At 59.5% G+C, this 13,291-nt stretch overlaps 1 protein-coding gene across 6 annotated transcripts in view; it reads left to right on the forward strand.

The window, feature by feature from the left end:
* HSPG2 (heparan sulfate proteoglycan 2) overlaps positions 1–13,088 on the forward strand; it is a 102,354-nt gene extending 89,266 nt beyond the window's left edge. For all 6 annotated transcript variants that reach the window (XM_089899486.1, XM_089899476.1, XM_089899468.1 and 3 more), the window contains 23 exons: positions 753–957; positions 1,499–1,596; positions 2,011–2,277; positions 3,017–3,126; positions 3,329–3,476; positions 3,559–3,675; positions 4,332–4,443; positions 5,202–5,346; positions 5,430–5,529; positions 5,673–5,782; positions 5,907–6,015; positions 6,581–6,679; positions 7,068–7,289; positions 7,580–7,824; positions 8,172–8,343; positions 8,438–8,560; positions 8,647–8,703; positions 10,502–10,577; positions 10,660–10,738; positions 10,865–10,935; positions 11,136–11,219; positions 11,600–11,703; positions 11,850–13,088. In XM_089899486.1, coding sequence (XP_089755612.1) covers positions 753–957; positions 1,499–1,596; positions 2,011–2,277; positions 3,017–3,126; positions 3,329–3,476; positions 3,559–3,675; positions 4,332–4,443; positions 5,202–5,346; positions 5,430–5,529; positions 5,673–5,782; positions 5,907–6,015; positions 6,581–6,679; positions 7,068–7,289; positions 7,580–7,824; positions 8,172–8,343; positions 8,438–8,560; positions 8,647–8,703; positions 10,502–10,577; positions 10,660–10,738; positions 10,865–10,935; positions 11,136–11,219; positions 11,600–11,703; positions 11,850–12,022 — 3,026 coding nt within the window. In that variant the 3' untranslated portion in view covers positions 12,023–13,088. The remainder of the gene's footprint in view (positions 1–752; positions 958–1,498; positions 1,597–2,010; positions 2,278–3,016; positions 3,127–3,328; positions 3,477–3,558; positions 3,676–4,331; positions 4,444–5,201; positions 5,347–5,429; positions 5,530–5,672; positions 5,783–5,906; positions 6,016–6,580; positions 6,680–7,067; positions 7,290–7,579; positions 7,825–8,171; positions 8,344–8,437; positions 8,561–8,646; positions 8,704–10,501; positions 10,578–10,659; positions 10,739–10,864; positions 10,936–11,135; positions 11,220–11,599; positions 11,704–11,849) is intronic.
* The last annotated feature ends 203 nt before the right edge of the window (positions 13,089–13,291 follow it).

The raw sequence follows: 13,291 nt of genomic DNA on the forward strand, positions 1-13,291 counted from the left end.
GCACTTGGTAAATGGTGATAGTATGCATTTGACCCACCCTCCCGTATGTCCCCTGCACCTGGACATTAGGTGCCTTCACCTGGGATCCTCCTATTTTAAATTTATTTATTCATTTATTTTTGGCTGCGTTGGGTCTTCATTGCTGTACACGGGCTTTCTCTAGTTGCGGCGAGTCGGGGCTACTCTTCATTACGGTGCACGGGCTTCTCTTTGCGGCGGCCTCTCTTGTTGCAGAGCACGGGCTCTAGGCGCGTGGGCTTCAGTAGTTGTGTCGCACGGGCTTAGTTGCTCCGCGGCATGTGGGATCTTCCAGGACCAGGGCCTGAACCCGTGTCCCCTGCTTTGGCAGGCGGATTCTTAACCACTGCACCACCAGGGAAGCCCCTCTCCTATTTTAGAATAGAGCCAGAATAGTCTTTGCTCTCCTTCCTTCAGGTGTCTGAATCTTTCCAAGGCCGACCCCTCCCGCTCTCGCCTTGGGCTGCCCTCCCCTCCCGAAGGCCAGGAGCTTCTGGAAGCACAGCCCAGCACTCCACAGGCTCTTATTTGTGTTGATTGAATGACTGCACGAGTGAGCAGATGAATGAATCTGCCAATGAAAGGTCTTCTTTCCCTGGTCAGAGAGGCAAACAGGGGAACGTCCCCTGAATGTTAGGATGGGGGTTTCCTGGGTCCTGGAGGGGCATCGGGGATATCACACACACACACACACACACACACGCACACGCACAACCTCTTACCTGTCCCCGCAGGCCCCTCCGGCTCTCTCCCCGCCACCCCCATCCCAGCAGGATCCGCGCCCACCGTTCAGGTCACGCCTCAGCTGGAGACCAAGAGCATAGGGGCCAGCGTCGAGTTCCACTGTGTCGTGCCCAGCGACCTGGGCACTCAACTCCGCTGGATCAAAGAAGGGGGTCAGCTGCCTCCCGGCCACAGCATACATGATGGGGTGCTCCGGTGAGTGGGGGCAGGGGCAGGACTGAACTTGGGCATCCCAGCCCAAGGCACCCAGTGGGGCTGTTAGAATACCTATCCTACTGGGCTTAGCATAAAACAATGGCCTTGGGCAAGTCACTTCACCTCCCTGAGCCTCAGTGTTCTCAGCTGTACAGTGGGTTATATGAGACCAGAATGAGACAACCTAAAGCACTGAACACGGTGCTTAGCATGTGGAAGGCCCTCAGCAATCAGTGGCCCATGTTCGTATTATTGTTAAAGGGAAGAGAACAAGCTCTGAGGCCAGATATATACATGTGACCCAGATCTCAGCTCTGCTACTTGATAACTGTGTGATCTGGAACTCTAGACCACAAGGTCTTGGTCTAAAATGGGTGTGGTGATACTCACCCTGACTTCCTACCTACCTCCCATGGTTTTGGGGAGACTAGAAGTTTACATCGTGTGCTGATACCTGACGACTTTTAACTCCCGCACAACTGCAAAGTATTCTCACCAATTGTTTTTATTCACTGATGTCTTATTATTTTTTTCTTTACAGAATCCAGAACTTGGACCAGAGCTGCCAAGGGACGTATGTTTGCCAGGCCCATGGACCATGGGGACAGGCCCAGGCCAGTGCCCAGCTTGTTGTCCAAGGTAGGACGGTGGCTTCAGGCTTCTGCTAAGAGCAGGGGACAGAGATGAAGTGCACAGGGACCACATTCCCCAAGAAACCCCTTAAATGTGTACAGATAAAGAGAATTATTCGATTGTATCTTGAATACAGATACAAGGGGGGCTTGACAAATGTTGCAAGGGAGGGGGGAAGAAGGGAGATGGGCGGAGTGCTCAGACAAACCAATGAAAATGACTGCGGACGCACAAGTGAGTAAAACGAATGAACAAAGAGCGAACAAGTGAGCGTGCTAATGAGTGGATGCGCGAAAAAGCGAATGAAATGCTGAGTGCCTCGGGCTCCAGTGCTCACCTTTTCTGGGGCAGTCTGCGGCCTCTCTGAGCCCAGGCCTGCAGCAGGCTGGCCTCACTCTGTTCTACCCCATCCTCCCCCAGCTCTGCCCTCTGTGCTCATCAACATCCGGACCTCCGTGCAGACCGTGGTGGTCGGCCATGCCGTGGAGTTCGAGTGCCTGGCCCTGGGTGACCCCAAGCCTCAGGTGACGTGGAGCAAAGTTGGAGGGCGCCTGCGGCCTGGCGTCGTGCAGAGCGGAGGCATCGTCAGGATCGCCCACGTGGAGCTGGCTGACGCAGGACAGTACCGCTGCACCGCCACCAACGCCGCAGGCACCACCCAGTCCCACGTGCTGCTACTCGTGCAAGGTGAAGGCTGGCAGGGAGCTCTGCAGGGCCGGGGAGCGTGCAGGGGCTGCTCTCACGCCATCGCCTGCCTTACCTGCGCTACTCCTCCTTCCTGCTCTCTTGGGGATTTTCAGTTTGATGTATTTAGGGAGCGGGCTTCATAACAAGCAGGTGCCACAGGGATAGCAGTGAGTGTTCCTCTGGGGCAGCTGGAACTTGCAGGGAAAAGCTATGCCATGGGGCATCAAGAGGAAATCAGATAAGTAGTCGTCACCTGCTGGAGCTCCTGCTCTGACGAGGAAGACCTACAGCTCAGTCTGCTGGCAGAGACAGCACAAACACAAAACAGACGTAAAAGACAGTAAAACGTGGACAGTGGATGATGCCAGGCAGACACAATCTGTGTGCTCTTCAGAAGCTATTCTTTTTCACCCCAAGCCCTATCACTTGCCCCAAACTTACCCACACTGCCCTAGTACCCCCTCTTCAGGTCCCCAGAGGGCTGCACAATTTTCCACCCAGGTGTGTTGAAGAGGCTCGGTCTGTGGAGTCAGTTGAACCTGTCCCTGAGCCCTGGCTCTGCCTGGTTCCACCTGTGCAACCAGGAGTGAACAGCCACAGTTTCCTCATCTGTGAAATGGGGACACAGTGCCTCCCTTCCAGGGATGGCATGAGGATTAAATGAGTCAGGACACAGGCTGGGCTCACAAACGGTTGGTGTCATCAGGTTGATGGCCTGTGTCTCCTCCTCCCCTCTCAGCCTTGCCGCAGATCTCAACGCCCCCAGAGGTCCGTGTGCCCACTGGTTCTTCAGCTGTCTTCCCCTGCATGGCCTCTGGCTACCCCACTCCTGACATCACCTGGAGCAAGGTAAATGCTAGGCAGGAAAACAGCGGGCGTGCCTGAGGGGCAGGGACCATGTCTTCACCATCTCGGTGCCCCCAGGAGCTGGCCCAGGCTTGGTCCAGAGTATGCGCTCCATGTCTGAGGGTGGGCCCCAGGCAGGGATGGGAGACGGGCCCCGTGGAGGTGTGGGCCAAGGCCAGGGTTCAACGTGCCAGTGTGTTTGCAGCTGGATGGAAACCTGCCGCCCGACAGCCGCCTGGAGAACAACATGCTACTGCTGCCCTCGGTCCAGCCCCAGGACGCGGGCACCTATGTCTGCACCGCCACCAACCGCCAGGGCAAGGTCAAGGCCTTTGCCCATCTGCAGGTGCCAGGTGAGACCACACACCCCGGGATAGGCGGCACCCTGCCCGCCACCTTGTGGGTGGCGTCTTGAACTGTGCTTTCTGCCCTCAGAGCGGGTGGTGCCCTACTTCACGCAGACCCCCCACTCTTTCCTGCCGCTGCCCACCATCAAGGATGCCTACAGGAAGTTTGAGATCAAGATCACCTTCCGGCCCGACTCAGCCGATGGTGAGCAGGGGAGGAGCTGATTTGGGGTCCCGGGGCTGGGGATCTCCAAAGTCACTGCCATCAGGGTATGAGCCCTGGCAGCCCCCAGTCCTCAGCCTTCCCTGCCCCGGGGGCTCCAGGCCGGCCGGGCCTCCCCCTCTGGCTCATGCCTCCTCTTCTCCATTCCCTCCTCTGTGATACTTGCACCCAAGCCTCCCCCGGTCCCTCTGCCACTGGTGCAGCAACCCCCAGTCCTTCTGTCCCATCTCCCTACTCCTGTCTCTGCTCCTTCCTCCTTTTCCCCATCTCTCACCCTTCCCTCCTCTCTCTCTCTCTCTTTCTCATCTGTCTCCTCCCACCTCTTACGGGTCTCTGACTTTCACTGTCCAGGCCTCCTTCTCTACTCGGGTGAGTCTCCGCCTCCCTCTCCTCCTTCAGGTAGACCCTACAGTGTAAGTGAAGCAAATTCAGCTTCTTTCTAGGAGCTCTCAGCAAGGCCCTTCTATTTAGGGCCCCATCCTGAGAGTGAGATGCCCTGGCTGTGTGGGGTGTGCTGGAGGGAGGGACAGCAGTTAGCGAGGGGAAAGGCTCACAAGCTTGGGCCATTCGTTCCGGGGCTGGGCAGACAGGGAGCCTGTGGCTGGACGGGAGGCCCTAACACAGCTATGCCCGCCCAGGGATGCTGCTGTACAACGGGCAGAAGCGGATCCCAGGGAGCCCCGCCAACCTGGCCAACAGGCAGCCCGACTTCATCTCCTTCGGCCTTGTGGGCGGGAGGCCCGAGTTCCGGTGAGACCCTCACCCTCCCGGGTTACAGGGGAAGTGGGGCTGGGGGACTAGATTGCAGGACTTTCCCACCCTGGGCTGAGTTGTACGACGGAGGTTCTGAAGGAAGGAGGAGACGTGGCCGTTACCCTCGGTGACCCCCCGTGCTGCCAGGGCCAGCACAGTGCGCCAGCCGGGTGGCGGAGGAAGCAGCCTCAGACTTGCACACAGTTGCGGCAGAAATACTCAGCAGTGCTGAGTGTGTCCTTCCAGGGTGGGACCGCTGCAGGCCAGAATTCATTCATTCATTTATTCATTCAACAGTTTTTTGCTGAATACCTACTATGTGCCAGGCACTGATACAAACAAAACAAATCAAGTTCTGGCCCTTGTGGGAATGTATATTCTAGTCGGGGAAGACCAGCCACAAACAAAGGAAAGAGACAAGGTCATCTCAGAGGGAGGAGTGCTCAGACAAACAGTGAGGCCAGGTGCTAGGCTGTAGGGCCTAGAGCCAGGGGCACTTGGAGCCCCGGGGGCTGCTCTGAATAAGCTCCCAGGGAAAGAGTGTAGGAGAAGAAGAACCCCTGGGGAGGGGCAGGGATAGGGTGAGCTGGGGGTGGTGATGGGGCAAGAGCACAAGGCAGGGACAGGAACCGGAGCAGGATGACAGGGAATGGCGTCGACCCCTTTGCCCAGCCTGGGCTCCCTGCCCAGCCCTTCCTACAAACCCCGTATCTGCTCTCTCCTGCCCCGGCCCTCCCTCCCACCCCGTGGAGCAGGTTTGATGCAGGCTCGGGCATGGCCACCATCCGTCACCCCTCACCACTAGCACTGGGCCAGTTCCACACCGTGACCCTGCTGCGCAGCCTCACCCAGGGCTCCCTGATCGTGGGCAGCCTGGCCCCGGTCAACGGCACCTCCCAGGTGAGATCCAGCCCCGTTCCTCTATCCCTAGCCCCTCCCCACCTCCACTCAGCCTCTGCCATTCCTGCCTTACCCCTGTCCAGGGCAAGTTCCAGGGTCTGGACCTGAATGAGGAGCTCTACCTGGGTGGCTACCCCGACTATGGCGCCATCCCCAAGGCAGGGCTGAGCAGCGGCTTCATAGGTGAACCCCCTCCCCACCTTCAGCCCTGGCCAGACCTCACCTGGCTGGCAAAGCACCTGGGAGGGCACTGCAGGGTGTGGGTTGGAGCTGGGCAGGCCTCCCAGCACCCCTGACTTGGCTCACCCTGCCTGCCCACCCCCCAGGCTGTGTCCGGGAGCTGCGCATCCAGGGTGAGGAGATCGTCTTCCACGACCTCAACCTTACAGCGCACGGCATCTCCCACTGCCCCACCTGTCGGGACCGGCCCTGCCAGGTAACCCCACACCGCACACTCCTCCCGGCCTCCCAGGCCGCTGTCCTCAGCCATGGCCGGCCCTGGTGGGGAGTGGGGAAGGGCCAGAGTGTTCTCGGTCTGACTTCCGGGGGCTGCTTTGCAGAACGGGGGCCAGTGCCAGGACTCGGAGAGCAGCAGCTATGTGTGTGTGTGCCCGGCTGGCTTCACCGGGAGCCGCTGTGAGCACTCGCAGGCCCTGCACTGCCACCCAGGTGTGTAGCCCACCCTCTCCATCACTGCCACTCCGGGCTCTTCCCTCTGCCCGTTGCTGCCCCGTCATATCCACCCCAGCTGCTAACCGTGCTCACCACACTCTCTCCATCTTTCCCGAGTACTTAACCACTCTTGCTGGATTCTGACTTCCATCACTGCCATCCTAATATCCTCCATGCCTCCCGTCTCTGCTACCCAAGCACTCATCCCCCGTCACTGTACCCGGACACTCCCCCCAGCCCCCGTCACTGCTTCCTGGTACCTACCACCTTCCCATCTGTTACCAAGGCACTCACCCCACTACCCACCACCCAGGTACAGTCTTTCAAGAACAAAAGAGTCACTCGTTCACTCCCCCCCTTGCTCTCCCCTTCCCAGCCCCCTCTGGCCCCACCCTTGCCCGAATCCATTCCCCCTCCCCGGTCACCCAATGCAGCCCTCCCAGGAGTCCCGGCCCTAAGTAGCCAAGGCCCCCGGGGGGCCGTAGTTAGAGTTCTGGCATCAGGACCCCACCGTCTCCCAGGCCACCTCAGTGCCCTCCTCATTGGCCTGTGTGTCCCCCAGAGGCCTGTGGGCCCGACGCCACCTGTGTGAACCGGCCCGACGGCCAAGGCTACACCTGCCGCTGCCACCTGGGCCGCTCGGGGATGAGGTGTGAGGAAGGTAAGTGGAGCTGGGCCTGAGACCCCCAGGGGTCCCAGTAAGGACGGGGGAAGCTGGGCAGGGCATTCTGAGGCCATGACGGGCCCTATGGATGATAAAATTATTCCAGAGCCAGAGGGCCTCAAAGTCACCTGGCCAAGCTTCATGCCCAGCCTGAATCCCGTACGCAAGGGCCCCAAAGGGGAAGCCCATCTAATTGGAGATCCAGCCTGGTCTGTAGTGCTGGGGGCAGGGTGCTTCTAGGCTGTTGCAGCCATTGCCCAGCTGATCCCGAGCCTCTAGGACTGGAGAGTGGGGTGGGCAGGGGTCCCAGAGGAAGGCTGCATAGTTGGAGCCCTCCCAGGACTCTGGCATCCCCACTGCCCTGGCTGAGCTGTGGCTGCTGCAGGTGTGACTGTGACCACCCCTTCCCTGTCGGGCGCGGGCTCCTACCTGGCGCTGCCCGCTCTCACCAACACGCACCACGAGCTACGCCTGGACCTTGAGTTTAAGCCACTGGCACCTGACGGGGTCCTGCTGTTCAGCGGGGGAAAGAGCGGGCCTGTGGAGGATTTCGTGTCCCTGGCGATGGTTGGCGGCCACCTGGAGTTCCGCTACGAGTTGGGGTCAGGTGAGCACTGACACCAAATGCAGTTGAGCTGTAGGCACCAAGCTCCGTGGCCCCCTTGGCCCTCCACACCCCCAGGAGGCGGGAGGAATAAATTCTGAAGTCAGACCAACCAGAGTCCCCTGTTCTTCGCGTTCCTCTCTCCGTGTGACCTGAAGCAAGTCTCTGGACCTCTCGGGTTCCTCTGGGACATTGGGAGGCTGAAGGAGGTTCCCTGTCTGCTCAAGTTCCTGTAGGGGGTGGGACAGGGCAGAGGGCCATCCATGTGCCAACCCTGCCGGCGTCCTCCCCAGGGCTGGCCGTTCTGCGGAGCTCCGAGCCCCTGGCCCTGGGCCACTGGCATCACATGTCCGCAGAGCGTCTCAACAAGGACGGCAGCCTGCGGGTGAACGGCGGGCGCCCTGTGCTGCGCTCCTCACCCGGCAAGAGCCAGGGCCTCAACCTGCACACCCTGCTCTACCTGGGTGGTGTGGAGCCGTCCTTGCAGCTGCCCCTGGCCACCAACACGAGCGCTCACTTCCGCGGCTGCGTGGGCGAGGTGAGCGACTTCCAGACGGCAAGCGGGGAGGGCAGGGTGATTTCCCTCCGCCTGCAGCCAGCCCAAGGCGCTTGGGATCAAGAGAGCCTCAGTTTCCTCCTCTGTAAAATGGGGATAATTACACCTGCTTTGAAGGTTGTAGTGAGGAGGGACTACACTGATGGATGCTCCTGGCACACAGTAGACCCTCGACTTTGGTCCTCCCCCCCGACCCTAGAAACCCACGTTACTGCTCAAGTTCCAGCCTGGGTTTCCAGCTACCCTCTGCTGCGGTCTTCTCTCTGCTGGTACACCCATGCTTCAGCCTCCTGCCTTCTTCAAGTCCCTTGGTGTCCCTATGCCCACAGGTGTCAGTGAATGGAAAGCGGCTGGACCTCACCTACAGCTTCCTGGGCAGCCGGGGCGTCGGGCAGTGCTACGACAGCTCCCCGTGTGAGCGCCAGCCTTGCCGCAATGGCGCCACGTGCATGCCTGCCGGCGAATACGAGTTCCAGTGCCTGTGTCGAGACGGTTTCAAAGGCGAGGGAGCCCGGCCAGGCACTGGGAGGGAGGGATGGGGGGTGGTCAGTGGCCGCTCCAGCCCATGCCCACTCGCCTCTTCCCTGGCCCACAGGAGACCTCTGTGAGCACGAGGAGAACCCCTGCCAGCTCCGTGAGCCCTGTCTGCATGGGGGTACCTGCCAGGGCACCCGCTGCCTCTGTCCCCCTGGCTTCTCTGGCCCTCGCTGCCAACAAGGTAACTGCCCCAGCTTCTCTCCACCTCCCCCTTGGGGCGCTGGGGCCTGACACAGCCCACCGACTGGACCCTGCGTCTCCCCACAGGCTCTGCACATGGCATAGCGGAGTCCGACTGGCATCTTGAAGGCAGTGGGGGCAACGGTACGTACTTGCCGTGACCAGCCAGAGGAGCTGAGCAGGCTTGTCCCTCCCAGGCTTTGGGTCTCTCAGCCCCTCTTCCAATGGCCCCACCCCTCCATCTTGGTCTCTGAATAAAACAAGCCCAGGTGAGAGGCTCCCTGGGCACAGAGAGACAGAATAAGAAGAGCACAGCCGCACAGAGCTGGGTCCTGCCCTATGCTCACTGCCTAGTGACTTTGGGCAGGCCTTTGAACCACTTTCACTTCTGTACCCTCCTCTGTATTCGTGCATTCCAGCAACAGACATGCATGTGTGCCCATCCTTGCCCTGGGAGCAGTAAATATAAGATGCGTAAGGCAGGACCCTTATTCTCAAGGATTCCACAATCTGTTTAAAAGCAATGATAATGATTTGTAAAAATGAATACTTATCGAACATTTACAGGCCCTGTGCTAACTGCATTATAGATACATATCTTATTTATCGCTAATATAATAGGAGAGGTAGTGGCATAGTGGATAAGAGCCTGGGTTCAAATCCTAGCTCTACCACTTACTAGCTGTGTGACTTGGGTGACTCACTTAACCTCTCTGTGCCTCAGTTTCCTCACGTATAAAATAGAAAGAAGTAACATCCTTCCACAAGGTTTTGGATAAAATTTTGTGTGAGAGTAAAATCCTTTAATGTATTTTAAATGCTTAGAGCAATGTCTGGTCCAGAGTGGGCACAGAATGTTAGCTTTTGTTAATATTATAGCAAAGACATAGGGTGGTTACAAGGATCCAGTTAAAAGTTATGTTTGAAAAAAAAAAAAAAAAAAAAAGTTATGTTTGTAGCTGGATGTGAAACTTCCTGCATGGTGACCGGCAAATAGGTGCTTGGTAACTGTTAGCTGCGAACGTCATCAGTTGGTGGAGGGTGGCGAAGTGTCGCCTACCCTGGTAGCTGCCAGGCCCCAGGGGCCAGCACTGGCGTGGGATGGCTTTGAGCAGGTAGGGTTGGGGATGTTATAGCCACACACACAGTGTGGACGATGCAGCCGAAAGGTCTGGGTTGCCATCCAGGCTTCCCACTTCCTAGGCAAGTCACTCATCCCTGAACCTGTCTTCCCGTCTGTAAGATGGAGGGATTACAAAGGTTCAGAACCGTTTATGTGCCACTGACCTAGATGACCAGCTGCCCCAGTTTGCTCAGGACTGAGGAGCTTCTGGGGATGTGGGACTTTCAGAGCTAAAACCAGGACAGGACCCGGCAAATAGAGATGGTTGATCACCCTACCTGGACCCTACTGACTGCATAGAATGAAATACATAGGATTTCAAAGGGAATCAATTGTTCTGAAAGAAGGTTATCAAAATATTTGAAGTTTTTTGCATCTTTATTAACGCATTAAATACAAGATCTAGCGTTACGGTTAGGGTTAGGGTTAGGGTCGTCAGTCCCAACAGCGACCACAATTGCAATAAGCGTAAACAATGTTTTGAAATATTTGCAGCAACTGTAATGCAATAAGGAAATCTTCCACTGGTGACTGAGTCACAGGCCCTGCTCCTCCTCAGTGTGTTGCCTACCTGTGTAACTAAAGGAACTGCTAACCTTCAGGGAGAAGAGAGCAAGGCTAGAACTGTAATGTTTTCCAAGCCAAGTTCACAGGCCTCTGAATTCTGCCCCCAGCCCCCTTGGGTCTCCAGGGACTGCAGGTTCAGAGCCCTGCAGTAGTACAGGTCGGGGTGGAGGTGGGGGTCAAGGGCACCGATGCGGGATGGATACTCCATGCGGGTGAGCAGGTGTCCCACCATCGCCCCCACTCCCCCGACAGATGCCCCCGGGCAGTACGGAGCCTACTTCTACGATGACGGCTTCCTCGCCCTCCCTGGCCGCATCTTCTCCAGGAGGTGAGAAGAGAGTCTGTGGGCCCAGGGTGGGGGACGGGAATCTGGGGCTTCTGCCCTCTCACCCACTTACCCCGCACCACAGTCACCCTGAGGTGCCCGAGACCATCGAGCTGGAGGTTCAGACCAGCACGGCCAGCGGCCTCCTGCTCTGGCAGGGCGTGGTAAGTGTGGACGTCCCGCCCAGGATCTCAGGGTTCCCAGCCCCCTGGTGGCCACAGGAGTGGGAGAGAGGAAGGAGGAGGCCACAGCTGTCGGTAGCCCCCAGGAACCCTGTGCTTCTCTGGCAGGAGGTGGGAGAGTCCGGCCGAGGCAAGGACTTCATCAGTCTTGGGCTTCAGGATGGGCACCTTGTCTTCAGGTGGGTCCTGGCACCCGACCCTTCCTCTCCCTTCCCTCAGCCCCCTTACCCTTCAGTGGCTTCCCCTCCGGTCAGCCCCATGGCCCCCCCCAGCAAGAAGCTGCAGTGCCCAGTGCCCCAGCTGCACACCACCACCACCGTCCCACACCCCCTCCAGTCCTGCCCCCTGCTCACACCCTCTTGGGTCTGTGTGACTGCAGCTACCAGCTGGGCAGTGGGGAGGCCCGCCTTGTCTCTGAGGACCCCATCAACGATGGCGAGTGGCATCGGGTGATGGCACTGCGGTAAGGGAGCCCCCCGGGCACTAGGGCGAAGGGCCCAGAGTCCTGCACTGGGACAGGACGCCCCCCATCATGCGCAGGGAGGCAGGCATTGAGCTCTGGGGAGACAGAACTTGAAGCCAGGGTCAGGGGAGAGCCCACCAGCCGGAGCACAGACTTCCAGGGCAGGACAGAACTCCATGGGGTGGGCGCACAAGCACCCTAGGGGATGGATGAAGCCTGTGGGACCAGATCTCTCATCCAGCGGAGGGAGGGGGCAAGAAAGAACTCAGGGAGCGGGGTCATGCTGCTCTGACTGGTCTCTGTAGCAAAGGGAGGGGCTCTCACTGGGTTGAGAAGGACGGGGGATCGGTGGTGAGGGGCCTGACCCCGTTCCACTGCAGAGAGGGCCGGAGAGGCTCCATCCAGGTGGACGGAGAGGAGCTGGTCAGCGGCCAGTCCCCAGGCCCTAACGTGGCAGTCAACACCAAGGGCAGCATCTACGTCGGTAAGTCTTGAGCTCGGGCCTCGTGCAGGCCTGGGGCCGCTCCTCCAGGTCGGGGAGGGCCAGGGGCTCCGGCAGAGGTAGAGCACGGGGCCTTCCTCCCCCAACCTCCTGGAGCTGACAGGCCCCGCCCTCTCCCTTCCCCGCAGGTGGAGCCCCCGACGCGGCGGTGCTGACCGGGGGCAGGTTCTCCTCGGGCATCACGGGCTGTATCAAGAACCTGGTGCTGCACTCTGCCCGGCCTGGCACCCCGCCTCCACAGCCACTGGACCTGCAGCACCGCGCCCAGGCGGGGGCCAACACGCGCCCCTGCCCCTCGTAGGCACTGCCTGCCCCACACGGACTCCCGGGCAGCGCCCCAGCCCCGCAGCGTCGACTATATTATTATTAATATTATTATTATGAATATTTTGTAAGAAACGGAGGCGATGCCACGCTTTGCTGCTACTGCCCTGGGCTGGACTGGAGGGTGGGCACGCCACCCCACACAGACACACCTGGGCAAAGCCACAGGCTGCTGGGCAGGGCGGGTTGCATGGGAGCAGATGCCTCAAAGGGTCACCAGGACTTGGGGTCGGCCACGGTGGCTGAGCAGGCTCAGAACTGCCCCCACCAACAGAGCCCCCCGAGGTAGTGCTGGGCTGCCCGTTTCTTCAGCCCTTGGGCAGCCCTCATTTCTACAGGAGCCAAACTCGGCTTCCAGCCTGGAGCCTCACCAGCTACCCGGAGCCTCACCAGCTACCTGGAGCAGAGGGCATCGCAGTGGCCTTCGCCACCCTCCTCTGGGTTGGGAAAGCTCTTTATTGCTAACTGTGGTGCAAAAGGCAGCTCACCCCTGGGCAGGCAGCCCCCAGCCCTGCCAGCCCATGTCCCAGCGCCCCTCCACCTCCACCTAGCCAGCCAGGCCACCGGCCCCTGGCAGCCTCCCCCCTCCCACCAAGCCCTCCTGGCCTGCATCCCTCCCACCCCACACCTAGCCCAGGGCCCCCGCCCTGAGGGGCTGCAAGGGAAAGCCCACCTCAACTCTTACCAGGAGCTGCTACAGGCAGAGCCCAGCACTGAGAGTGTCTCCCTGCCTGCACCAGGCCACGTCCCCCCACTGATCTGGAAGTGAAGGCCCAGGGCACATGGGGGGAGGAGAGCATTGGTGGTCGGAAAGAGTTAATGCCTTGGGTAGGGGAGCCGGGACTCATGACTGGGAGGGACAGGAAGGGGGCGTGACAGCCCTGCCCCATCTGTGGGAGCCCCAGGGCCCAACTGGGGGCAAGCGCCTTCCCCACCAGCAACCCCCAGAGGTGGGTCCGGGACGCCTGGCCTCTGTGTCCTAGAAGGGACCCTCCTGTGGTCTTTATCTTGATCTTTCTTAATAAACGGTGCTATCCCCGCCAGGGCTGTCTCCTGTGTCTTTGACTACGACTGGACCCGTGGTACCTGAGGGTGGGCCAGGATGGGGCAAAGCAGGGCAAGTGAGGTCCGGGCGTGAAGCAAGGCAGCTTCAGGGGAGCGAGGCCCCTACTCCCTGCCCTTCACTGATCCAGCCGAGTGCCAGTCACCATGCAGGTTGCAGGGTCAGCTGCCTCCTGTGGCCTTC

The sequence above is a fragment of the Delphinapterus leucas genome, chromosome 1 (genome assembly GCF_059928025.1).
Source record: "Delphinapterus leucas isolate spDelLeu-1000000601 "Yukka" chromosome 1, BTC_Dleu_Yukka2, whole genome shotgun sequence".
Classification (NCBI taxonomy): domain Eukaryota; kingdom Metazoa; phylum Chordata; class Mammalia; order Artiodactyla; family Monodontidae; genus Delphinapterus; species Delphinapterus leucas.